Source organism: Cervus canadensis, chromosome 1 (genome assembly GCF_019320065.1).
Source record: "Cervus canadensis isolate Bull #8, Minnesota chromosome 1, ASM1932006v1, whole genome shotgun sequence".
Taxonomy (NCBI): Eukaryota; Metazoa; Chordata; class Mammalia; order Artiodactyla; family Cervidae; genus Cervus; species Cervus canadensis.
The window spans coordinates 121,387,097-121,414,630 of NC_057386.1; the positions used below are offsets into that span (position 1 = coordinate 121,387,097).

Genomic DNA, 27,534 nt, shown 5'->3' on the forward strand with positions numbered 1-27,534 from the left:
CTCTTTCTTCTTTCTTCCCTCCCTCCCTCTCTCTTTCTCTCTTGCTTTTTGTTTCATTGATAGACTGGCTGGATTTCCTTATCAAGCAATTGAGAGAAAGTTTTTAAGAAAGGAAAACTGCTTAAAATTTGTGAGGCTTGAAAATGTCCAGCTGCATTTATAATTGACTAACACCTTAGCTGGGTCACAAATCCTTGGTTTACATTTTCTTTTCCTTAGAACTCTGTAAATACTGTTATACAGTTTTCTGGCTTTGAGTGTTCCTGAAGAGGTAGATCTGAAGCCAACTGGTTTTTCCAGCCCCAAATAAATTTTTTTCAGCCTATTGTGAATCTTTCTTTATCCTCTGAGTTTAGAAACTAGATATAGGTAGGATTTGTTGATCACTGAAGATCAGTTTCACCTCCCTAGAAGTGCCTTGTTTAAAAGAGCAGCTCCTGTCTCTCTTTATCCCAGTCCTTGCTTTATTTTTCTGACATTACATCAAATTATTTGCTTTTTCACTCCTTCATTAGGCTTACTTGATTTGGTCCACCAAATCAAATAAAGAGTAAATCAGGGGACTTCCCTGGTGGTCCAGCAGCTAAGACTCTGTGCTCCCAAGGCAGGGGGCACGGGTTTGATTCCTTGTCAGGGAACTAGATCCTGTGTATCACAACTAAGATTTGGCATGGACAAGTATATATGTGTGCCTGTGTGTGTGTGCATGCGTGTGCATGTGTATATACACTTAAGTAAATCAAATAAAATAAAGATCCTAACATTTATTTTCAAAAAGTATATCTTTAGGTATATCTTTAAATATCTTCTACTCCATGTGTTTTGCTTTCTTCTTTAGGAATAATAGGTTGAAATATATATCTCCTCTGCCTTCTACACGTCATCTTTTCTATAATCATCTTTAGAAATTTTTCTTCTTCATGTAATTTTATTTCCCTCGGGCTATCCATCATTGAAAATACCCTGCATGGGTGTGTTTATTATATTAGTTTGTTGTTTATGATATGATTTGATATGATATGATCTATCTTTAAATTTTCCTCTTTCATTTTCTTTTTTTACCTCTGCCCATTTGTTTTTTATATCCTTTTGTTGTCTGTTGCCCTATCATCTTTGAAGGCTTGTAGTATCTTCTTCTTTAAGGCATTTTTTTTTGCTTCTTAATTTACAGCCCAAATTTATAACATTTTTTCCTCTTTTTTTCTTTCTCTAAACTGCTGTTTGTGTCCTGTATTTATAAATCTTTGCCTACTTCAAAGTAATAAAGACACTGTCTTGTGTTTCTGGTATTCTATTGTCTATAGTTCATGTTTAGAACATGTGATGGTTCTACACCAAAAGAGAATAAGGTAGAGTCCATTGCCTTGTTGCTTCTGTCACCATATTCCTGTGACCTGTTACTCACAAGAATAAAAAACTTAATTTTGGGTAGAAAAGCTGGTCAGCTTCAGACCTACCTCTTGAGGATACTCAAAGCCAGAAAATAACAGAGTAAGATTTCTGAGAAAAAGAAAATATTAACCAAGAATCTGTGACACTTAGCCAAGGTGCAATTGTAAAGGCAGCTGACATGTTTAAGCTTCACAAATTTAGGCAATACAATTCTGAGGTTTTCTTAAAACAAAGAAAGAAACAAAAAAAAAGACTGGAAAACACACATGCAGAAAAAGATGAAAGAAACCTGGACTATTCTGTGGCCAATAAAAGACATTTATATCGTAAAAAGGAAACTCTCACATACTTCACTGATATTAATGGAACACTGCCTATGTACACAGAGCCTATAATACAAAGTTACACAAAAACAGATGCTCAAAAACGCTGTATTTAAATCAAATGAATGCAGTTAACACAATAATTTTGTCACCAACATGTATGATGCAATGCTATGTATATATCTGTCTTATATATTTATCACATATCTTCACTGCCTGATGATTTGGCAACAACCTAACTGAAATCCTAGAGTTGGTATTTGAATTATTGGCAGACTCTGTCCTGAAAACTTTGCCTTAAAGTTCAGGCAGATATTAGTCACTGGAACATCACAGTGATCACCAGAGCAAGCAGAAATGTTCTTTTTCATTAGGCAAAAAAGGTGGGTGGGGTGGGGGGGCAGAAAAAGGGAAAAGGTGGGGGGAAGTATCCACGAGGAATATATAGCATATCAGTTCAGTTCAGTCGCTCATTGTGTCCAACTCTTTGCGACCCCATAGACTGCAGCACACCAGGCCTCTCTGTCCATCACCAAGTCCTGGAGTTTACTCAAACTCATGTCCATTGAGTTGGTGATGCCATCCAAGCATCTCATCCTCTGTTGTCCCCTTCTCCTCCTACCTTCAATCTTTCCCAGCATCAGGGTCTTTTCAAATAAGTCAGCTCTTTGCATCAGGTGGCCAAAGTATTGGAGTTTCAGCTTCAGCATCAGTCTGTCCAATGAATATTCAGGACTGATTTCCTTTAGGATGGACTGGTCGGATCTCCTTGCAGTCCAAGGGACTCTCAAGAGTATTCTCCAACACCACAGTTCAAAAGCATCAATTCTTCGGCGCTCAGCTTTCTTTACAGTTCAACTCTCACATCCATACATGAGTAGTGGAAAAACCATAGCTTTGACTAGATGGGCCACTGTTGGCAAAGTAATGTCTCTGCTTTTTAATATGCTGTCTAGGTTGGTCACAGCTTTTCTTCCAAGGAGCAAGTGTCTTTTAATTCCATGGGTGCAATCACCATCTGCAGTGATTTTGGAGCCCCCCCAAAATAAAGTCTGTCACTGTTTCCACTGTTTTCCCATCTATTTCCCATGAAGTGATGGGACCAGATGCCATCATCTTAGTTTTCTGAATGTTGAGCTTTAGGCCAACTTTTTCACTCTCCTCTTTCATTTTCATCAAGAGGCTCTTTAGTTCTTCACTTTCTGCTGTAAGTGTGATGTCATCTGCATAGCTGAGGTTATTGATATTTCTCCCAGCATTCTTGATTCCAGCTTGAACTTCATCCAGTCCAGCATTTCTCATGATGTACTCTGCATATAAGTTAAATAAGCAGGGTGACAATATATAGCCTTGATGTACTCCTTTCCCTATTTGGAACCAGTCTGTCGTTCCATGTCCAGTTCTAACTGTTGCTTCTTGACCTGCATACAGATTTCTCAGGAGGCAGGTCAGGGAGTCTGGTATTCCCATCTCTTTCAGAATTTTCCACAGTTTGTTGTGAACCACACAATCAAAGGCTTTGGCATAGTCAATAAAGCAGATGTTTTTCTGGAACTCTCTTGCTTTTGCTTTTTTGATGACCCAATGGATGTTGACAATTTGATCTCTGGTTCCTCTGCCTTTTCTAAATCCATTTGAACGTATTGTGATAATCTTGCTACTTCTATGCCTAGCTACTGTCTCTGGACTTTAAATGACAAGGCATGTGTTCTAATCCAGTTTGTCATGATGAGCTGCCACAGGAATGATTTACTATATTTCACTACAGCATGACTTTAAATCCCCCTCCTCAAATATAAATTTGAAAAATTACCCGTAACAGTTCCGCTGATGTTGGCCTTTCCTGAGGCATTTTCTGCAAGCAGTAATCAACAAATCTCCTGAAGGAATCTGTCCTGTGTGTGCAAATACATTGAAAGAAAATAAAATTAGAGTCTGTAGAACACACTGATCACTTTAAATAATTTTTATCCAAGGGAAAACTTTTTGTTTTGGGAGATTTTTATTAAAATACTTCGGAATATCAGGAGAACTGACCCATTTTCAAGTTTGAGGTATCTAAAATTAATTCTTTAGGATAATGAATGTGGACAGTTTCAAGTCAGTCAACACATAAATGTATCTTATGATATAAGCAAAGTCAAATTGTAATATATCTCAGCAAATGAAAAATACTATATTTATGTAAAACAATTTTGTGTACATTTTTCTCTCCAAACATAACAGTTCTCATAAGCCTAAAGCCTATATTCTTCACGACAAATTGGTAATTCTTTCATCACCCACAACCTATAACCAGGCAGTAAAACTTGAAGCATAAGGGACTGAGAACCTAGGAGTATGCTCTCTGGATGAAAATGCCTTCTCTCTAGAAAATTTCATTCTGTCTACTCTTCCTGGATATTGCCCTTTTACTGTAGCTCTGTGATTCTAACAGGTATCAAAATGTTATAATTTTCATCAAGGAACAATTCACCTTCTGAATAGATAGTATGTATTCTGTCTCAATACATTTAAATACATATATAATAAAGAAAAAAATGACAACTAGAATAATAAAGACATCAGAGAGGGTACTTTATCCTTGCTGAGAAATGATAAAACTGAGATGATCATTATAAGACCATCATGACTTAGAGACTAGACTTGTGAGGAAGGTAGCAGGGCATATATGTACCTGGTAGAATTTCAGTTACTATACATATTAATAACACAGTACAAGCCATAGTGAGGGCAGAAATACTGCGTGTGTGGTGTGTGTACAAAAAGTTCAGGCTTATAAAGCATCAGTGTCCATTATCATAGCATACAACGAAGGAATGAAATGCTTTCTAGGTCAGATATTTAAAACGTAATTTAGTGAAAGTGCCAAAACATATGGTGATTTTCTTACACATTTAAAACGACAGCTCAGTCTTACCATTCATTAGATTGTAACGTGGGGGAGTCATTCTGGGCAATGTGATATAAGGCACTCATGGCATTCATGTTGAAAAGAGGGGGCTTCCGTTCCGCTGAAAGAAGAGAAACACGATAAAGCAGTTCTTGAAAGACATTAGGCAGATGGAGAAATAAGGAACCGTGAGCAAAGCTTAGCCACTATCTTGCTATTATCATCATACTGAATAATCCACTTATTGTAATCTCTAAGGTTGCTCAGGATAGCCATTCAAAAGAAGCTGCTGGTCATCTTAAAGTACACTGGAAAAGCTCCAAACAGAATCCATTTCAAGAAAGTAAAAAAATTTTTCCTATGTATCTTCAAAAAGCTGAACTTTGTTTTCCCACAGTAGGTACAAACATCTTTGTATGTTGTTTTATTTCAAATAAAAATGTGCATTCATTGAAAAAAAAATCAGAAAGCAGAGAAGTTGAAAAAAAGATTATGGAACATCTTAATTATCACCAACAGAGTATGGAAGATAAAGTAATTCAATCCAATAAACACCATTTGAGGGCTCATCCAGGCCAACGAACTGGTACAAGTAGGGGTGGAGGGGAAAAAGGAGGATAAATGTAAGCATGGTTTGGTCCATCCACTTTCTAAGGAGAAACTTACTGAGTCAGTTACTTCTCTGTAAAATATATACTCCACCTCAGTCCATCGTTAATTCCTCTTTGGAATTTCTGTTACTCTTTTAGTAGAGTGTTCACTAGGCACGCACTCTCCTATTGCATTTACATAAACATACAAATCTTTCCTCTCAACACAAATCATAAACTCTTAAGAGCAAGATCTTATAACCTTAATATTCTTGTTCTTTTATTTATTCTCTAGCTTATGTAATAAGATGCTATTCACATATTAGGTATTCCACTTGACCAAAGGAAAGAAACAAGGTTCTAGTTCTTAGTACAGTTAATTTTACACTATTTACTAGTTATGTCACAGAAGGTAAATCACTATCTTGTTCCACCGTGCTTATCCTAATGGATTCTTGATATAGTTCCACTTTGTAATTCATAATCTGATCTTAGGTTTCATCAGAGCATCTTGGTTTTTAAGTAAAGATTTAACCACTTTAAAAAAAGTGAATCCAGCTTATACTATGCAATTCTAAGAAACAGAACAAGAAGTAAGGGCAGGGAACAAGAAGTTACAGGTAAGACATTTTTACTCATAGAAGGAAGAACTTCTGAAAAGCCAGAGTGGTAAAAGAAAACCAAAAAACCCCACAAAACCCAGAATGAATAATGTTGAGAAAGTGAACTTTAAGCTATTGGCAGAGTTTCAGTAGAAGCCAACTATACTTATCAGTGATCCTCTGGAGGGGCCTCTTATATTCTTAACTGAATGATCTCTGGTATCTTTGAAATGAGACAGTCTATGATTCGATAAATATTTTTTATTAACCTCTCAATAGGATACTTTACACTTACCAGATATCAGTATTATAGGGACATGGACTGTTAACAAGTGGAAATTTGAAAGCTGCAGTGTGGACAAAGGGATTTTATACCTGTTTCAAGCATGGAAGGCAAAAAAAAAAAAAGTCTCAGGTTTATTTTATTTATCAGGAGGTAGATCTGAGAAAGTTTCTAGGGCTTGGCCTTCTGACAACTTCAAGTATTTGAAGCCATGTGGAAGCAGGAACTCATCATGTAACCATCAATGGATTCCTACCGTTCTTAGGACAAAGTCTAGATTCTTAAACAGTCTCCTGGCCTTTACTAACACGACCCTGGCTACTTCTAGCACATCATTCTGAGATGCAATTTTCCCCTGTTCTCATGCATCTATTGCTTCACTGAAAGAACCAAGGTCAGAGTCTTTCACGCATATTGCTTTCTCTGTCTGGTCTCCCTTTTCACTTTCGTTCCTTAGACTTTACCTGGTTAATTCTTCCCAATCCTTCAGGTTCCACCTTAAATAAAGTTGCATTTCTGCATTAGTTTAATACATATTTATTCAAGGATTTTTATATACTTACAATCTCTTCCTTAGGGAACCTCTGAAGACTAGGTGTCCCACTAGATTTTGTCACTGCAAATTACATTTTAACTTTTTACCACCTATCACAACCATAACTAATTATTTATGTAATTCTTTACTTAATGTGTACCTTCTTTGCTAAATTTCATTAGGGACAATGTCTATTATGTTCATCTCTGCATTCTCACTGCTGAGTATAACATCTGGTATATATTTTTGGTGGCCCCAAAATACCTCTAAAATAAATAAGTAAAGGTTAAGCCAATTAAGACAAAGAAGAAACTTTGTCAACAAAGAATCTTTGTGCAGCAAGAAGTCAAAAAGATGACTGAGAAGTGACTAACTCTTGGGCTTACATCAGATACCATGTGGTGGCTTCATTCACTATTAAAACAGTAGGAATCCTCTCACTGGCAAAAGAAACACAATTTAAACTGCTCAGAACATGAAACTGCACAGGAGAAACAGTAAGGAAGGGGAAATAAAGAAAGAACAAAGTAGAAAGTTAGAAAGAGGAAGATGAAGGGACAACAAAATCCAATTCAATTATGATAAGGCTCCAAGATCTGTCTTTTCAATAGACCTCAGTGCCTCTTCAATAATCCTGTGCATTTTATAAAGATAGTACTGGTATTTCAATTTTTAAAAAGATTTAAAAAAGGAAGAAGCTCTGCAAGACTAAATATATCCCTATCCCCTCAACAAACATTACAACATTCATATATTAACACAAACAGTGAGTGGCAATAAGAAAGTGAATGGAAGAAGAAAATTCCAGGCAGAGAAACCATGTAACAACATTTATGTCCTCCTGCCCCCATTCCTTGGAGAATTCATTTCTGAAAAGTCAATCCCCTGTCAATGTTGATGAACCATTTGCCAGCTTCTACCATGATCTGTGCTGGTGAACTAAGTGTCTATAGATTAAAGAGAAAAGCATCAGATTAGCCTATTCTTGAAATAATCTCAAAAAATAAAGTATCTGGTGACTGGACAATTTTAATGTCTAAGAATTTTCCAAGGATGCATGAATTTAACTAGTTTTTTTCAGTGGAAGATCAAGTTAGCAAAGATAATTTGTAAAACAGGTTTAACCACTCAGGAATCTTGGAGCTTGATCCAGGAAAGAGGGATGGTGCCAGTAAACGTATCATCTTTTTGCTTTCTGATAATAACTCAGTGATTCAATGTACAGATTAGGGGGCTTCTTAAGAAAATGCACTTCTATAGAAGAGATATCATAAGAAAAGGGGACAACACATTATTCAGTCACTACAACTTGTACTGTAATTTCAACATTAAGAGCACAATTTAGAGTATACTGTTTGTATTTGAAATTTCATTATACCTCAAACACAGAAAGCTTAGAAAAATTATTGCTTAGGATAACATACACAGAAGTTTAATCATCTTTCATGTAAAAAAAAATACCCTTCTTTTACGTGTCCATTAACAAGACTAATGGAGAAGGAAACGGCAACCCACTTCAGTATTTGTGCCTGGAGAATCCCACGGACACAAGGGCCTGGTGGTTTACAGTCCATGGGGTCGCAAAGAGTCAGGCGTGACTGAGTGACTGAACAACAACAATAACACTAATGCCAAGGCAATAGAGATGTTATGGTAAAGCTGTCAAAAAGGTACTTGTATGGTTTATTACATTACCAATATAATATGTTTTGAATAATTGCTGAGAACTTTAATATCCTTGGTAACAATTTTATTTTATGAATATTAACTGAGCATGTACTATCATCCTTCTCTGAGTCTGTCATTGACAATAAGTTGCATTGCAATTTAAGATGCACCACTATTTTATGTATAACTTAGAACAAAATGCTGCCAATTATAATCATGAAATACTGTTGCCTGTAAAATACCTTCCTGTTTAAAGAGATGTTAAAATGCAGATAAAGAATTTGATGAAATGTGACATATATTACTAGGATTGTGCTGATGATGCCTAACATTTACTGAACACATACTATACACAAGATTTAATAATAAGCACATTAAGTCCATATTTTCATTTAATCCAGACAATCTGCATAAGGTAGGGGATCTTATTAGGCAAATTTCATAGAGAGTTAAAACATCTTGACCAAAGTCATACAACTAAGAAATGGCAGAGCTGGCATTAGAACTCAGGTTTATCTGACAACAGAGCCTGGGTGCTCTTAGGCATAATGTGATACTGTCATCTATCAATTTGAAGGAATAGCTGTTGTGGAGGATAAAACAATTTGAGGGAAATTTACTTTGTTCTTTGATTCAGTAAGTTCAGTTCAGATCAGCCACTCAGTCATGTCCAACTGTGCGACCCCATGAACTGCAGCATGCCAGGCCTCCCTGTCCATCACCAACTCCCAGAGTTTAGCCAAACTCACGTCCATTGAGTCGGTGATGCCATCCAACCATCTCATCCTCTGTCGTCCCCTTCTCCTGCCCCCAATCCTTCCTAGCATCAGAGTCTTTTCCAATGAGTCAGCTCTTTGCATCAGATGGCCAAAGTATTGGAGTTTCAGCTTCACCATCAGTCCTTCCAACGAACACCCAGGACTGATCTCCTTTAGGATAGACTGGTTGGATCTTCTTGCAGTCCAAGGGACTCTCAAGAGTCTTCTCCAACACCACAGTTCAAAAGCATCAATTCTTCAGTGCTTAGCTTTCTTTATAGTCCAACTCTCACATCCATACATGACCACTGGAAAAGCCATAGCCTTGACTAGACGGACCTTTGTTGGCAGTAAATCACTGTATAAAAGGCAGTCGAAGTTAGGTTGATATAGAGAGCATGTCACTATAAGGCCCGAATAGTCAAAGCTATGGTTTTTCCAGTTGTCACATACAGATGTGAAAGCTGGACAATAAAAAAGGCTGAGCACTGAAAAACTGATGTCTTTGAACTGTGATGGTGGAGAAGACTCTTGAGAGTCCCTTGGACTGCAAGGAGATCCAACCAGTCAGTTCTAAAGGAAATCAACCCTGAATATTCACTGGAAGGACTGATGCTGAAGCTCCAATACTTTGGCCACCTGGTGCGAAGAGCCAACTAATTGGAAAAGACCCTGATGCTGGGAAAGACTGAAGGTAGGAGAAGGGGATGACAGAGGATGAGATGGTTGGATGGCATCACTGACTCAATGGACAAGAACTTGACCAAACTCCAGGAGATGGTGACGAACAGGGAAGTCTGGCGTGCTGCAGTCCATGGGGTTGCAAAGAGTCGGACACGACTGACTGACTGAACAACAACATATCTACATAGTACAAAAACTGATGTGATGATGATCTTGAATCATCATAAAAGGGTATGTGCCAAATTCATGTTATAGTTTAAAAAGATTTAGGTAAGAAAAAACTTGTTAAAACAATGGGTGGGCGGGCACTAATTAGCTGTAATGTTCAACTTGGGGGACATCCTTGTAAAGTGCTGTAAGTGAGGAGGTGTTGCTATAGTTTTAGTGTTACAAGTAAAATTTTGATTCATTTTAGAATATAAATGACAAAATAGGAATAATCTTTTCTTCTAAAAAATAAGTAGATATAACTTTTCCTCTTCTATTCTCCTAAATTTACTATTATTATATAGTATGTATTAGTATATTACTCACATCTATTAGTATATATGTATGCTCATAAACAACATATAAAGTTGCTTATAAAACTTTCATAATTGGTATCATACTGTATCTATACTCTTGTGATGTTTTTTGCTCATTAACTATTCAATGTTGTGATCTGAGATTTATCCATGATGACACATGTCGATCTAGTTCATCCTTAACTGTGATATAGTAATCCAAAATTAATTTGTCATTCTTAGGATAAGAATTTAGGTTGTTTCCACCTGTTCTTGCTTCTACAAACAATGTTGAAACCTTCCACATTTTCTAGTGTACATGTATAAAATTTCTAAAGTGTATACTTAGAAGTGTTGAGTCACTGACACTCATCATCCTTACCAAATGTTGCCAACTTGCTCTCCAACATGGTTATACCAATTTACACTCCTATCAATAGTGTTTGAGAGTTCCTGTTTCTTTAGCAACTTCTTCTCTGACTTAAAAAAATTATACCAATCTGATAAATATGAAATGGTTTTAATTTGTATTTCCCTGAATACTAATAAGGTGGAGTATCTTCTGATGTTTGTTGTCCATTTATGCTTTCTTTTCAGTGCTAACTCCTTGATCATACTCATAGCCCATTTTTCTGCTGGCAGTTTGTTGTTTTCTTTTTAATAAAGAAATTTGGTAAAGAAATTGTGAGAGTTCTTCATAAATTCGGGGCCAATACTCTGTTAGTTATGTTTCAACTACTTTCCATTAGTCTATATGTAAAGTAATGCTCAAAATTCTCCAAGCCAGGCTTCAGCAATACATGAACTGTGAACTTCCAGATGTTCAAGCTGGTTTTAGAAAAGGCAGAGGAACCAGAGATCAAATTGCCAACATTTGCTGGATCATCGAAAAAGCAAGCAAGTTCCACAAAAACGTCTATTTCTACTTTAGTGACTATGCCAAAGCCTTTGACTGTGTGGATCACAATAAACTGTGGAAAATTCTGAAGGAGACGGGAACACCAGACTCCCTGACCTCCCTCTTAAGAAACCTGTATGCAGGTCAGGAAGCAACAGTTAGAACTGGACATGGAACAACAGACTGGATCCAAATAGGAAAAGGAGTATGCTTATTTAATTTATATGCAGAGTACGTCATGAGAAATGCTGGACTGGATGAAGCACAAGCTGGAATCAAGACTGCCGGGAGAAATGTCAATAACCTCAGGTATGCAGATGACACCACCCTTAATGGCAGAAAGTGAAGAAGAGCTAAAGAGCCTCTTGATGAAAGTGAAAGAGGAGAGTGAAAAAGTTGGCTTAAAGCTCAACATTCAGAAAACTAAGATCATGGCATTCGGTCCCATCACTTCATGGCAAATAGATGGGGAGACAGTGGAAACAGTGGCTGACTTTATTTTTGGGGGCTCCAAAATCACTGTAGATGGTGATTGTAGCCTTGAAATTAAAAGACGCTTACTCCTTGGAAGGTAAGTTATGACCAACTTAGACACAATATTAGAAAGCAGAGACATTACTTTGTCAAAAAGGTCTATCTAGTCAAGGCTATGGTTTTTCCAGTGGTCATGTATGGATGTGAGAGTTGGACTATAAAGAAAGCTGAACACTGAACAATTGATGCTTTTGAACTACGGTGTTGGAGAGGACTCTTGAGAGTCCCTTGGACTGCAAGGAGATCCAACCAGTCCATCCTAAAGGAGATAAGTCCTGGGTGTTCATTGGAAGGACTGATATTGAAGCTGAAACTCCAATACTTTGGCCACCTGATGCGAAGAGCTGACTTATTTGAATAGACCCTGATGCTGGGAGAGATTGAGGGCAGGAGGAGAAGGGGACGATAGAGGATGAGATGTTTAGATGGCATCACCGACCCAGTGGACATGGGTTTGGGTGGACTCTGGGAGCTGGTGATGGACAGGGAGGCCTGGCGTGCTGCGGTTCATGGGGTCGCAAAGAGTTGGACACGACTGAGCAACTGAACTGAGTCTTTTAATTTTTTTAGTTTTATATAACTTCGTATTTTGGAGCTTTGGGTTGGCCAAAAAGTTAGTTTGGGTTTTTCCATAAGATCTTATTGCTGGAGGTATTCCCTAATATGAAATTTTATCTGGGACTGCTCTCTATGTAGGTCAGTTTTTAGAGTCTGATCTTTGATAAGCCTGCTATTACTTTCCCAGAGTTCCCTTATGTAAGCTGGTATGTAAATTAAGTAATGGAGATTATTATGAAGGAAGGACATATGTCATCATTCATGGTATGGAGAATGGATATTTTTCAAATATTAATACCAACTACTGTATATTCTTACACTGGTTAGCTGCCATATCTGCTCTAACTCTTACTTAAAACAATAACATGAAAATATAGCAGAGATAGAAAGCAATCTTATGATGTTATAACAAAGCATATGAAAAATATAATAAATTCACATTACCTAGCACATATGTACCAGGAACACATTAAATATTTAATAGTAGCTGAATAAGTGAATTTGTAATTGTAATAAGGAGTGATTCTGAAAAGTACAATGAAAACAGCTCTTTGCTCACCCATTTCAATGCAGGTGATTCCAAGTGACCAAATATCAACTTTCCCATCATACTGTCCTTCATCCATAGCTAAGATCACCTCTGGAGCCATCCTGCCAAATATAATTCACAAAACTCAAGTTGCAAATTAAAAACAAAATTCACTTAATAGATTCAATGAAATAGCTGTTTTTGAGCATATTATAAAGTTTTATCTGATAAAGTTATCATTTCTTTACACAAATATATTGGAAAAACACTATTGAAAATACAAAAATATACCCAGTGATTTACATGAAACAATACATCATTTTCAACAGGCCTTTTACTATCCTTTGATCTTGGCTAAGTTACTTAACCTTTCTCTATATCAGTTTCCTCATCTGTAATATGCAGAGAGTTTTATTAGCTACCTCAGAGATATTTGTAAAGGATTAATACGTATGAAACACTTAAACTACTTTAAACAATATGAAAAATACTTCATGCAATTACATAAAGCAATATATAATATTTCCAGATGTTATAAGTTAAAAAACAAATAAACTAGCTGCAGTAATGGATATTATTTTGTTTGTCCATAATGGATTTTCATTAGGAGGGTAAGGGTTATATAGTTTAAGATGATTTGTTCTCTATTAGTGTGTGTAAGAAGTTGCATGGTAGATGTTATTTGATGATGGTGGGAAAAAATTCAAATAGTAGCTGATTTATTTTTAGTAGGCAAGTAAGTTTCCAGGGGTAAAAGTCATTCCCTAAGGTACAATGACATTCCAATGTGTCTATGAAATAAAGGAAAGGAGTCTTGAGTAGAGTGAAATGAAACTTTAAGTCAGAATGACAAGTGAGATAAAGTATCACAGAACTCAACAGAAATAAGAACATGGATTTCTTTCATTGAAAGGTAAAATTTATGCTCATTGGCTAGAAAAGGCTAAAGAAATTAACTTGTTCTTGCCTAGGAACTCTGCCTGAAGAGAAAAGTTCAAAAGAAACTTCAAATGAAATATAAAACCTGGGCTTGGTCAGTGAGTTGATAATCCTACTCAGTTTACACACAGTGACATCAATCTTATTTGAACAATTTAAAGTCACTGGAAATTTTATACTCAGTCTAAGTGTTTCTTTTTTGCTAGTGATGTTTCTATCCTTCCTAGTGAAATCTCATTTGAGGCACATGGACAGACAGTGTCAAAAATTAAAAAAAAGAAGAAGCAAAGAAAACTAGTGCTATGAGTCCATCTTGGTTACACACACATATTGTAAAACTATGTTGTGTTTTCTAATTCCACATACCAGTAAGGTGTGCCCACGAAGGAGTTGGCAGGAGAAGCCATTGAGGCAGATCCAAAATCAGCTAGTTTCACCTGACCTGGCTCTGTTAGAAGAATGTTTCCTGCTTTAATATCCCTATAGGAAAAAATAAGAGGGTTAGAAAATTACTTTTCAATTTTGATTATGGAATAGGTCAGAGCATGCAATTAATAAGATAAAAAATTTATTAAAAAAAAAAAAAAACAAAACTTGCTCAGATAGCCAGAAAGGGATTTAGTAATTACTGCAAGTTATAAAGGGGACCAAATTCCTTGGTGTACTTACTGGTAGGTCATAGTAATTATTAAAAGATACAGCTTCCTTCAGAGGCGAGGAATGAAACGAGCAAAGAGGCAGACATGGCAGACAAGGAAACCTACTCAGTTCCTGCACTTACAAAAGCATATGAGTTGCTAAATTCAGTCATAAACAGTATTCCTCATGCTGGGAAAACTGGTGCCATTTGTAACACTTTTTTTCTTTTCTAAATTTCATGACATTTTTGGATTCTAAACAAACCTTTAGACTCTGAATTGACTACCTACCAATAAACCTCAACTACACACATACCTTTTCTTTCTTGCCTGTGACCCTTTCTCTCTGCCTTTAATTGTAACTGCAACTCTAAGGCATTTGAGGGTACATGTTATAGAGAAGGTGTTATTTTAAAAATAACACTGTACAGTAAAAAGAAGACCCTGAAAGATCAAAACAAACAAGGATTAGGGGTTAGGAAATTGCATTTCTAATGTATTATTACAAAGAATCTCAACTAGTTACTATTAAAGCTATTAGAAGTTTTATGCAGCAAAAAGTTAAAAAAACATGATTTTAAAAAATTCAATCTCAAGTGGTTACTACTAAAAGTATTAGAAATTCTATGCGGCAAAATTTTTAAAAAATATGATTAAAAAAATTCAATCTTCAGTATGAAAATTTGGAATGAGAAGATGTGGATGCACTCTTTATTATTTTTTAAAAAGGCATGAGGTGTAATGAGTACTAGGAACTAAGAATTGTACATTGATGGGCAATGGAAAGATAAAGCAGAGGGAATGAGGAAAACTTATGTCAAGTTGAAAATAAAAGGTTCAAATGCTCCCAAAATAACTTTTCCAAAAATCTTCCCTTGAAAATTCAGTTTCTTTCCTCATGATGACATTAGGCATTGGCAGAGAGAACTAAAAAAAAAAGAAGCATTATTTAATTCTCATACAACAGAAAAATATCTTTTCTCTAACACTGACTTGCCTTTTAAATCAAAACAATAAGAATCTGGATTTATTTTTAACTAAAGAACATTCTTTAAAAGTTTTTTTGTCTTTTCAATTCCCTTTACATATTAAAAGATAAAGTGTAATACAGAACAAAACATTAATGTGCAAATTAAGGTAACAAAGGCACAAAAAACTTAACTGTGACTTTTATAAACGGAAACAAGCAAAACTGTCAGAAACAAGTTGACATTCAGTAATGGCACCTTATGTACATTCATTTTAAAGTTGTCAAATCTACAGAAATTATAGTTAAATTAATTTTATCAATATTTGTTAGCCATGGTTAGGGTCATTCTTCATCCTTACAAATAAGCCAAACTCATGGCAGGAATTTTGGTCTGTCTGTCTTGAGGGAGTTCCGTTTTGCAGTATGTACCAGTAACCGACAATGGCTACTCTAGGGCGATGAGAAAAGAAGCAAAAGGAGAACCTATGACTTAATAGTTTCATTTCTTCTTGGTAAATGTAAATTTTTTTCTTATGACTTTAAGCCACCTCAGATCCTTTATGCCTACCTCATATACCACTACTTGGCCACTATTCATTAAAGTTACAGTACTAGAAGTTCTTTACTGAGATAAGGAAAAACTGGTAATGACATCTTTGTTTAGAAATTAGTACTGGGAAGTAGGTTGGAAAGAAGAGAGTGGGGCTGTGACACAGAAAATGTAACTTAGAGGGAAGCCTTGTGTTAGGCATTAGAAAATCTGAGTTTCAATCTTTATTACGTAAATGATAGGAAACTATGGGCTAGTTATTTAAATAGTTCTAAGTTTCAGTTTCATCATCTGCTAAAATGAAGATGATAATACCTTCCTATATATCTATATGGACTAAAGAAATGCAAGAAATTTTAAATTGATAGAATAGCATATATTCACATGAGACTGACTTGTTATTTGCAACAGGAAAAGAAGAACTCAGCTAGGAAATAAACATATGCAAGCAAAGCTAATTTTCTTTTCTTTTTTTTACTGACACAGTATCAAAAGGTTGCTGGCATCTTCTTCAAATTTCGCTGCAACATTAAGCCTGGAGAATAGTTACCTAGAGAACAGGGATGATATAAGTCTTTATGGATATATGGGAGAGACGAAGAGATAGGAACTAAGTTTTGGCAACTTTACTCTTTACATTCAGAAGCAGCAGCAATTTGTTTGCTTCCCATAAATCCTCAGGCACCCTAAAAATTGGAGCACGCACTAATTTTCAAGGTTCCTTGAACAGACAGTCCTGTAACTGAAATTAAATGTAACTGGTCTCTAATCTTACCTATGAATCAATGCATGAGAATGCAGGTAGGCTAGCCCCTGCAAGGCACCGTGAGTAATGGCAGCGATCTCCACTTCCTGAAGTGGTTTCTTATGAACTGAGGAAGGAAAAAAAAAAAAAAGCCAAGGGTGGATGATCAGTTTCATTCCTACTTTTATTATCTTATATAGCAATACCAGATTGAATTATGTACTTTCTCAAATGACAATTTGTAAACACATTCACGTAAATACATAGGATATATATTTCCTATAGAATAGCAATAAATAATCAGATAACAGAAAACTCAAGCATAAAAAGAAACTCCTTCAAAATAAAATAAAACAAAGCCTGATATTCACTGTGCTGCAGTGCTCTGCTGTGCTCAGTTGTGTCTGATTCTTTGCGACCTTATGCACTGTAGCCCTCCAGGCTCCTCTATCCATGGGATTCTCCAGGCAAGAATACTGGAGTGGGCTGCCATTTCTGTCTCCAGATATTCACTGTAAGGAACTGTTAATTTACTTGTCAGTTGCAAGTCAAAACCACACTGATTCCAATTGGCCAGGTCCAAATTTACCAGTCCCGCTGACACTTTAAATGCCTAGAGTGTTTTCAGTTCAGTTCAGTTGCTCAGTCGTGTCCGACTCTCTGCGACCCCATGGACTGCAGCATGCCAGGCTTCCTTGTCCATCATCAACTCCCAGAGCTTGCTCAAACTCATGTCCATTGAGTCGGTGATGCCATCCAACCATCTCATCCTCTGTCGTCCCCTTCTCCTCCCGCCTTCAGTCTTTCCTAGCATCACGGTCTTTTCTTCACATCAGGTGGCCAAAGGATTGGAGTTTCAGCTTCAGCATCAGTCTTTCCAATGAATATTCAGGACTGATTTCCTTTAGGATGGACTGCTTGGATCTCCTCGCAGTCCAAGGGACTCTCAAGAGTCTTCTCCAACACCACAGTTCAAAAGCATCAATTCTTTGGCATTCAGCCTTCTTTTATTGATTGATTTATTTATTTTTTTATTAGTTGGAGGCTAATTACTTCACAACATTTCAGTGGGTTTTGTCATACACTGATATGAATCAGCCATAGATTTACACGTATTCCCCATCCGATCCCCCCTCCCACCCCCCTCTCCCGATTCCTCTGGGTCTTCCCAGTGCACCAGGCCCGAGCACTTGTCTCATGCATCCCACCTGGGCTGGTGATCTGTTTCACCATAGATAATATACATGCTGTTCTTTCGAAACATCCCACCCTCACCTTCTCCCACAGAGTTCAAAAGTCTGTTCTGTACTTCTGTGTCTCTTTTTCTGTTTTGCATATAGGGTTATCGTTACCATCTTTCTAAATTCCATATATATGTGTTAGTATGCTGTAATGTTCTTTATCTTTCTGGCTTACTTCACTCTGTATAATGGGCTCCAGTTTCATCCATCTCATTAGAACTGATTCAAATGAATTCTTTTTAATGGCTGAGTAATATTCCATGGTGTATATGTACCACAGCTTCCTTATCCATTCATCTGCTGATGGGCATCTAGGTTGTTTCCATGTCCTGGCTATTATAAACAGTGCTGCGATGAACATTGGGGTGCACGTGTCTCTTTCAGATCTGGTTTCCTCAGTGTGTATGCCCAGAAGTGGGATTGCTGGGTCATATGGCAGTTCTATTTCCAGTTTTTTAAGAAATCTCCACACTGTTTTCCATAGTGCATTCAGCCTTTTTTATGGTCCAACTCTCACATCCATACATGACTACTAGAGTGTTTTAGATTGCATTATTCTCCTGTCACAAGCCACCTATAAGTATTCCTTCTAACTACAGGTTTTCATTATTGGTGAAAGCAGCTAATTAGCAATTTCTATTCAGAGATCAAGGATAATATAAGAAAGTCTTTTTTAAAAATGTAAAACTTTAACATAGTCTCTGGTTATAACAATGTCCTGCATAGGAGAACTAGGTCAGTCAAAAGATGTGATAGGGTTAAATATCAATATAATTTGATACCATCTGCCTATATTTCATATATACGCAAGAATTTGATGTTTCTGGCTACACATACTACATGATATTACCCAAATATTTCAGTAGTACCTGTCGTGGATAGCCATGAACTAAAATAGTGAGAGGGCTGCTAATCATCAATCATTACTCAGATATTATCAGTGACATTGCAGAGATGGAGTCTGCATGGCTTATCCACATAACCCTTAAGTCTAAGTGTCATTAACCATTTAGTTTGCCCAAAGTGTGCTTTAGTATAGGTGCAGATAACAGTCTGGTCAAGGTAAAAAGGAAAGAAGGGGAAAGTGCTTTTATCCTTACCTTCTAACAAATCAGAGGCTGAGCCTAAGCAATATTCCATCACCAACTGTAACAGATTGAAATAATAACCAGAATAATTATTCTTATTAACCTAAGAATAAGAAATTACTCAAACCAATCAACTAACCAAGAACTAAGAATACTAAGAAAATAAATACTCTGATATCTCTGAACCTGGATTAAATCTTGGTCATCTGGCACTAGTAATTGATTTTTATAACTTTTATCATCTGCTTTTGCTATTTCCTATTTGAAACTGGAATTGGTCTAAGACAATATGGGGCTTGTACTCAGGGATTTAAGGTGGTTAAGTTACAGTATAACTTAAATTTTGTAACTTGCAAAGTAGTAACCAAATATCTGACCCAGTAAAATCTACACTAGGAATTACTAAGTAGAATAAGTCAAAAACAGTAAATTGTCTACTTTCACATTTAAAAAAATTCTAAACAAGAAAATACTAGTTAGAACCTCAATCTAAAAATGTAGCCTTCACAATATTGTAAAGTAATTAGCCTCCAACTAATAAAAATAAATGAAAAAAATAATAATTAAAAATAAATAAATAAATAAATAAAAATGTAGCCTTCTATGCGTCATTACATTAGCTTGAATCCCCAAGAGAGATGGGATAGTTCAATGTATGTCTTAAAATATTTCTAGAATATTATTAAAATTAAAATAATATTGATTTTTTGGCGGTTTGCAACTTTGGGAGGCTTTTGAAAAGTAAAAATGAGAAAACTCTTTACTCTCATCTTATATTTTTTTATGCATCCCAGACTACTGCTGATTTGTAGCCAAGGTCAGAAGTGGAGTGTTCAGTGACCAACCTACACACACAAGCATGCACATGCTTACAAATTATTATTTCTTAAAAACATAATATGTTTATTATGAAATACAAATTTCCTATAATCACACAGACACAACTATTAATAACATATTAATTCCTTCCATTTAAAAAATACATGTGAAAATACTTGTGTATTATTTACCCTGCATTATTGGAATATTTTAGAAGAATATGAGATACAATATTATATGTTATATTATTATATGTCATAATATAATAAATAATTGTACATAATATAATATAATATATATCTCATATTCTTAATTATTCTAGTAGCAGGGTACACAATACATAATATATTATATATCATACCTATACTATACATAATAGTATAGATATAAATTTACATTATTAAATTTATTATATATGTATAGGTGTAATTAAATATATAATATATAAAAAAGATTCTATTTCTAGAATACTCTAAAAAGTATGAGAAATTTAGAAGCTTAAAGTTTAGAAACTTTATTATAGCTTTCTGCTTTATATTAAAAGTAAGGAGATTCAGAAATATTAATTTTATTTCTTATTGTGAAATGAAACAGTCCACATAAGTGAACATTATAATGAACAGTAGCCTTTTATGGGCTTCCCTGGTGGCTCAGCTAGGAAAGAATCTGCCTGCAATGCAGGAGACCTGGGTCCAATCTCTGGGTTGGGAAGATTTCCTGGTGAAGGGAATGGCTACCCACTCCAGTATTCTGGTCTGGAGAATTCCATGGACTGTATAGTCCATGGGGTCACAAAGAGTTGGACATGACTGAGTGATTTTCACTTTCAGTCTTTTATGTGTACTATTTTTCTTTTTTATTCTGCTTTATTAAGGCATACTTGACAAACACTGTTGTCTTCTTAGTTTTGATGGAAACATTTCTCATCTGTATTACTTACTTTTCTAAGTTATTTTTAATTAAAAATTAAAAAAGATTTTTAAAATTTTTTCAGTGGACTCGCACAACTTGCGAGATCTTCATTCCCAAACCAGGGATGGAACCCAGGCCCTCCACAGTGAAAGCACGGAGTTCTAACCACTGAGTCACCAGGGAATTCCCTCTACTTTCTTAAATTATGTAAAGTGATATGCACAGATAACTTCCTTAAACTGAGTATAAGGAAAATGAACATAGAATTTTAAAAATGAATGGAGTAAATATTTATAGTTATGCTTCTATTTTTTAAATTACACGTTAACTCTGTATTTCTGTCCCAAATATTCTTTTTCCAATTACTACACAGCACAAGGGCACCTGAGCAGTGGCTAGATGTTTGACCCTGACATTTAACAGCTCTGGTTGTTCTGCTTTTAAATTATTAGGTCTGCTCTCTAAATTCCCTAACTTCTTCCTTAAGGTCAAATTAGTTTTGCCTATTTGTATGCATGTCTCTGGCAGCTTAGTTCTATGAGTTCCTTCTAATTAGCCTAACAAATACTTATAGACAGAGACTAAGTAACCAAACTTGTTAGCACTCTATGTAATCAAAGAGTAAACAGGCTTCAAATAAGAGCTCAGAGAATTTTCTGAAGTTCTGAAACATATGAGATTTAGCACTTGATTTTGTAACATTTACTCTGCCTGCTCAAAATCCCTTTCTTGACTCCTTCAAGATAGCTGAGATTGCCAGTGAACTGATTTCCACATAATGAGATACTCCTCTTAATTTCTTCTACTCAGGACAGATGCTGTGGCTCTACATATCTTAATAACTGCTTGAGCAGAAAGGTTTTGTGTTTAGCCTTTGATAGTCTATCTGAGAACAAAAATTCCATTCCCTAGCTGGAGATCATGTACAGGAAAGGACTTGTACAGTGGTGAGTATTCAGTAAATGATATTGATATCGAATACTTTAAACTTAAATTTAAACTTTAAATTTTATGTGCAATCCCATAAAATACAAAGTATAGCATTTTCTGGTTCTATACAATGTCTAATGTGTCAGATTAAAATCAGAAGCAAAATCATGTAAAAATAAAAACATACCAAGAAGACAGAGTGGAACAAAAGATTGTTTCAATTAATCATAACCTAGCAAAAAAAATCCAGCAAAAAACCAGAGACAGTGATAGTATTATCAAGCACAATTCCGAATTTGTGGGGAACTAGAGTAGGGGATGAGAAATGACAAAGATAAAAACTCTAGGATGAGAATAAAAGGCCTTGCTTCTTACTTTTGCAAATAAATCATTGTAAAATGATGTTATTAACTTTCCACTATCTTTTCATTGAATGTTTAAGAATAAATTTCCTATAGACTCTTAGATGTCATATTTAAACTTTAGAATGTATACCATATGACACACACTAGAGTAACAAATGTTAAATATTGAAAAAAAAAATCAAATGGGACAGAAATGGGCTGGTAATTTTATAAACCAAAGACATAATAGAAAAAAAAGGAAAACATAAAAAAAATTTAGAGGAAAAAATTAAAAGATAATAGAGGTCCTTTGACTTACCCAAGCAGTATGCTCTTTCAAGTAACAACCTTTGTATTCAATGGTATTAGGATGTCTCAATTGTTGTAAAAATTTGACTTCCTTAAGAATATCTTGCCATTTCTATTGAAATAAAAAAGAAATATCATGATTTTTTGTAACAGAAAACAGTATTTTACTTTCAAGTATACATATATTACATTCTCTTCATTATTTTAAGTAGACAAAGAAAATGCTTAATACATGAAGAAGCTATTTAAACTTGTGTTACTTCTTGTTTTAGTACATATAAATTAAATCAATCAACAAATATACTATAACAAATCCATTATACTAATCCTGCAGCTTCACAAGTGGTGGTAGTGGTAAAGAACCTGCCTGCCAATGCAGGAGATGAGAGACGTGGTTTGATCCCTGGGTTGGGAAGATCCCCTGGAGAAGGAAATGGCAACCACTCTAGTATTCTTGCCTGGAGAATCTCATGGACTGAAGAGTCAGGAGGACTACAGCCCATGGGGTCGCAAAGAGACACAACTGAAGTGACTGAGCATACTAAATTCATATTTTATTCCACAAAAGAGTTGACTGAGGTAGAATATTAGTAATGTTTATTAAATTATCCATAAGGGGAAAAAAAGAACTGTGATAAAGAAATGCTCAGGAAACTTTATTTCTACTGTCACTTTCATACTAACTTGCATACATCAGTTTAGTGACACAATGTCTTTAACATACCTCATGTGCCTGCTTCCCACTATAGGACATTTTCTTAATTGCCACCACCTCATTGGTGTGAGCATTTGTGGCCTGTGTTAAGAGAATAGAGAATAAAAGTTAAAAAGAATGAACAGTGTTTCAGTCAGTTTAATTTAAATATTTGACTTGATTTTTGTAACATTTCACATTCATTTGCACAGCCTAAAGATGTTGCAACTTTTGACAGCCTAGACAGACCTTTCCAGCTCACTTTAAGGCACAACTTCTCTTTATCCCTTTCCGAATACATGCAAAGGCTATAATGTAAAAACGGATTGTTGTTGTTCAGTTGCTAAGTCATGTTTCACTCTTTGTGACCCCATAAACTGTAGCATGCCAGGTTTCGCTGTCCTTCACTGTCTCCTGGAGTTTGCTCAAACTCATGTGGTGAGCTTGACTCAGTGATTGAATCAGTGATGCCATCCAACCATCTCACCCTCTGTTGTCCCCTTTTCCTTGTACCCTCAATCTTTCCTAGCATCAGGGTCTTTTCCAATGAGTCGGCTCTTTGTATCAGGTGGCCAAAGTACTGGAGTGTCAGCAACAGTCCTTCCAATGAATATTCAGGGTTGATTTTGGTTTAACAAAACATATTCAGTCAAAAAAAGTCACATTTCCAAAATATCCATACAGGCTTCACCAAGTAGAATGTCTACCACTGGAAAAACAGTTGATTAAATATGGTACAGTCATATTATGAAATAAACATTAAAAGAATGAGGTGATCAGGACTACCCTGGCAGTGGTTAAGACTCCATGCTCTCACTGCAGGGATCATGGGTTCGACCCTGGTCGGGGACCTAAGATGCTGCAGGCGGGGCTGTACAGCCAAAAAAAGAAGTGTAAAAAAAAAAAATGAGGTAATCAATATGTATACGTGATAACAGTAAAAACTAAGATGATCACTGGGCTCTGCATCACTGTCATACACCTGATGTTCAATATGACCTTATTTTTGCAAAACTGTAATAGTGAGTATATGTGTAGAAAAAATTATGAAAGAATTTATACTGAAATACTTATCAGTGATAATCTCTGGATTATTTGATATATTATTATGTTTAATAGAACTTTCTGTGATGATGGAAATGTTCTATATCTACATCTAAATAGTAGATGTATGTAATATATAGTAGGATGTCAAATGTGACTCTTGTGACTAAGGAAGTGGATTTTAAATTTAATTTTAATTAACTTAAAATTTAAATAGTGGTTAAAATATTAAACAGTGAAGCAAAGGGTAACATTAAACTTAAGAGGGGATTTGACTTTCAAAGATACTTATACTTTATAATAAGAATGTATTATACAAATATATATACATATTTAAGTGTACATGTGTATATTCATTTATAAAGTTTGCCTTGTCTCATAATTATCTGTATGTATATTCTCCATGGGGCTTTCCTGGTGGTTTAGTCACAAAGAATCTGTCTGTCAATGCAGGAGACTCAGGTTCGATCCCTGGGTCGGGAAGATCCCCTAAAGAAGGAAATGGAAATCCACTCCAGTACTCTTGCCTGGGAAATCTCATGGACAGTGGAGCTTGGCAGGCTACAGTCCACGGGGTTGCAAAAAGAGTCAGACATGACTGAGTGACTAAAAACAACAATCTTCTCCAAACTCAAAACATAACAGTTCATTGAAAGCACGCATGACAACCATAAATACCTCAGGTAATAATCTTTCCCTCCAAATTCACTTAAGAAATTAAAAACTAAGTAATTTCTAAAAATTTTCAGAAAAATATAAACACAAGACATTAAAGATTATATAATCTTAGCCTTCTTTATCAACAGGGCTCCACATCAATGTCATATCCTTGATGTTAAGTAACCTATTTTGTTTCTGTGATATTATTATTGTGGACTAATAAAGCTATAGCAGTGTTTCTGAAGTAAAAGATTGTAATTCACTCTCTGGTAAAACAAGGTCACTGAGTTTAGAGAAAAATCCCTAATCAGTTTCTTAAATACAATTAGAAAAGCTCCTCAGATACAGCAATGGTTTCTAATTTAAAAAAAATTAATTTCAACAATAAATAATAATGGTGTAAAAAGAATTCAACCCCAGAGTCTTAATTAATTCCAAAATGCAGAGGAAATGGAAACTTACTAAATTTTTTTTGTGCAAGCACTCAGGTAAAAGTATCCTATTAAAAAAAAAGGTATCCACTAGTTACAGTTTTCAAATTGGCAGGACTCCGTAAAGTCATTTTTTAGTATTTTATTCATTTAGAAGGTACAGACTGACTTTTGCTAAAAGTAAAAACCTCTCACATTTTTCTGGTTTTTAAAATGCAATATTAAGACTATGCTTATGTAACAACAAAGAAAAGTTGATGTAAATCCAGTTATACAATAACAGAGGGACTGTATCTGTGAAGCAGGTATTTTGGGTATGAATCTATGTGCTGTGCAGCTTAAGGAGCCTGGGAAAGGCTTAGAAAATGCTCAAACAATGATGAATTTTAACTTATAATAGGGGTTTATAACAAACAAATCCTTACACTTTACAGAAAGAAAAAAAAAGGTCCACACAAATGGAATCCAGTAGTACTATCTAATGCAATATTATTAACGTTATTTATTATCAATGCTTATTTGGAACAATATATTTCTTCACATTTACAGAGTTATCATCACTTAGAACTGGATATGTATACTTGTTTATAGAACCTATTGGTTAGGCAAAGACGAAATTTAAAAACATTTCCATTTATCTATAGACGGGAAGTTTTTAATGCATTCTACACTAGTTAAAATTCAGAACTGAAACTGAAACTTAAAAAAAAAGAGAAATCAATGTATTAGTACAGAGAAAGGAAATTATCAATAGGATTTCAGCTTTCCAATGCATCATACTGCTTTATGAATGATTCAGTTCAATCCCTCAGTCGTGTCCGACTTTCCGCGACCCCATGAACTGCAGCATGCCAGGCCTCCCTGTCCATCACCAACTCCCGGAGTCCACCCAAACCCATGTCCACTGGGTCGGTGATGCCATCTAAACATCTCATCCTCTATCATCCCCTTCTCCTCCTGCCCTCAATCTCTCCCAGCATCAGGGTCTAGTCAAGTAAGTCAGCTCTTCTCATCAGGTGGCCAAAGTATTGGAGTTTCAGCTTCAATATCAGTCCTTCCAATGAACACCCAGGACTTATCTCCTTTAGGATGGACTGGTTGGATCTCCTTGCAGTCCAAGGGACTCTCAAGAGTCCTCTCCAACACCGTAGTTCAAAAGCATCAATTGTTCAGTGTTCAGCTTTCTTTATAGTCCAACTCTCACATCCATACATGACCACTGGAAAAACCATAGCCTTGACTAGATAGACCTTTTTGACAAAGTAATGTCTCTGCTTTTTAATATTGTGTCTAGGTTGGTCATAAATTTCCTTCTAAGGAGTAAGCGTCTTTTAATTTCATGGCTGCAATCACCATCCACAGTGATTTTGGAGCCCCCCAAAATAAAGTCAGCCACTGTTTCCACTGTCTCCCCATCTATTTGCCATGAAGTGATGGGACCAGATGCCATGATCTTAGTTTTCTGAATGTTGAGCTTTAAGCCAACTTTTTCACTCTCCTCTTTCACTTTCATCAAGAGGCTCTTTAGTTCTTCTTCACTTTCTGCCATAAGGGTGGTGTCATCTGCATACCTGAGGTTATTGACATTTCTCCCCGCAATTGATTCCAGCTTGTGCTTCATCCAACCCAGCGTTTCTCATGATGTACTCTGCATATAAGTTAAGTAAGCAGGGTGACTATACACAGCCTTGATGTACTCCTTTTCCTATTTGGACCCAATCTGTTATTCCATGTCCAGTTGTAACTGTTGCTTCCTGACCTGCATACAGGTTTCTCAAGAGGTAGGTCAGGGGGTCTGGTATTCCCATCTCTTTCAGAATTTTCCAGTTTATTGTGATCCATACAGTCAAAGGCTTTGGCATAGTCAATAAAGCAGAAATAGATGTTTTTGTGGAACTCGCTTGCTTTTTTGATGATCCAGCGGATGTTGGCAATTTGATCTCTGGTTCCTCTGCCTTTTCTAAAACCAGCTTGAACATCTGGAAGTTCACGGTTCATGTATTGCTGAAGCCTGGCTTGGAGAATTTTGAGCATTCTTTACTAGAGTGTGAGATGAGTGCAATTGTGCAGTAGTTTGAGTGTTCTTTGGCATTGCCTGTTTTGGGAATTGGAATGAAAACTGACCTTTTCCAGTCCTGTGGGCACTGCTTAGTTTTCCAAATTTGCTGACATATTGAGTGCAGCACTTTCACAGCATCATCTTTCAGAATTTGAAACAGCTCAACTGGAACTCCATCACCTCCACTAGCTTTGTTCGTAGTGATGCTTCCTAAGGCCCACCTGACTTCACATTCTAGGATGTCTGGCTATAGGTAAGTGTGAGTGATCACACCTTTGTGATTATCTGGGTCGTGAAGATCTTTTTGATACAGTTCTTCTGTGTATTCTTGCCAACTCTTCTTAATATCTTGTGCTTCTGTTAGGTCCATAGCATTTCTGTCCTTTGTTGAGCCCATCTTTGCATGAAATG

General features: G+C 35.9%; 1 protein-coding gene across 6 annotated transcripts in view; it reads right to left on the minus strand.

Moving 5' to 3' along the window:
* Nucleotides 1-27,534, minus strand: part of TAOK3 (TAO kinase 3) — a 188,589-nt gene that overhangs the window by 54,224 nt on the left and 106,831 nt on the right. For 5 of the 6 annotated variants that reach the window (XM_043440185.1, XM_043440195.1, XM_043440204.1 and 2 more), the window contains exons 4-11: nucleotides 22,960-23,031; nucleotides 22,246-22,347; nucleotides 18,934-18,979; nucleotides 16,623-16,719; nucleotides 14,056-14,169; nucleotides 12,781-12,872; nucleotides 4,636-4,729; nucleotides 3,529-3,610 (exon numbers count right to left, since the gene is read on the minus strand). In XM_043440185.1, the coding sequence (XP_043296120.1) occupies nucleotides 3,529-3,610; nucleotides 4,636-4,729; nucleotides 12,781-12,872; nucleotides 14,056-14,169; nucleotides 16,623-16,719; nucleotides 18,934-18,979; nucleotides 22,246-22,347; nucleotides 22,960-23,031 (699 nt within the window). Of the gene's footprint in view, nucleotides 1-3,528; nucleotides 3,611-4,635; nucleotides 4,730-12,780; nucleotides 12,873-14,055; nucleotides 14,170-14,643; nucleotides 15,217-16,622; nucleotides 16,720-18,933; nucleotides 18,980-22,245; nucleotides 22,348-22,959; nucleotides 23,032-27,534 lie in introns of those variants that run through there. The other variant, XM_043440233.1, reaches the window with a different exon arrangement.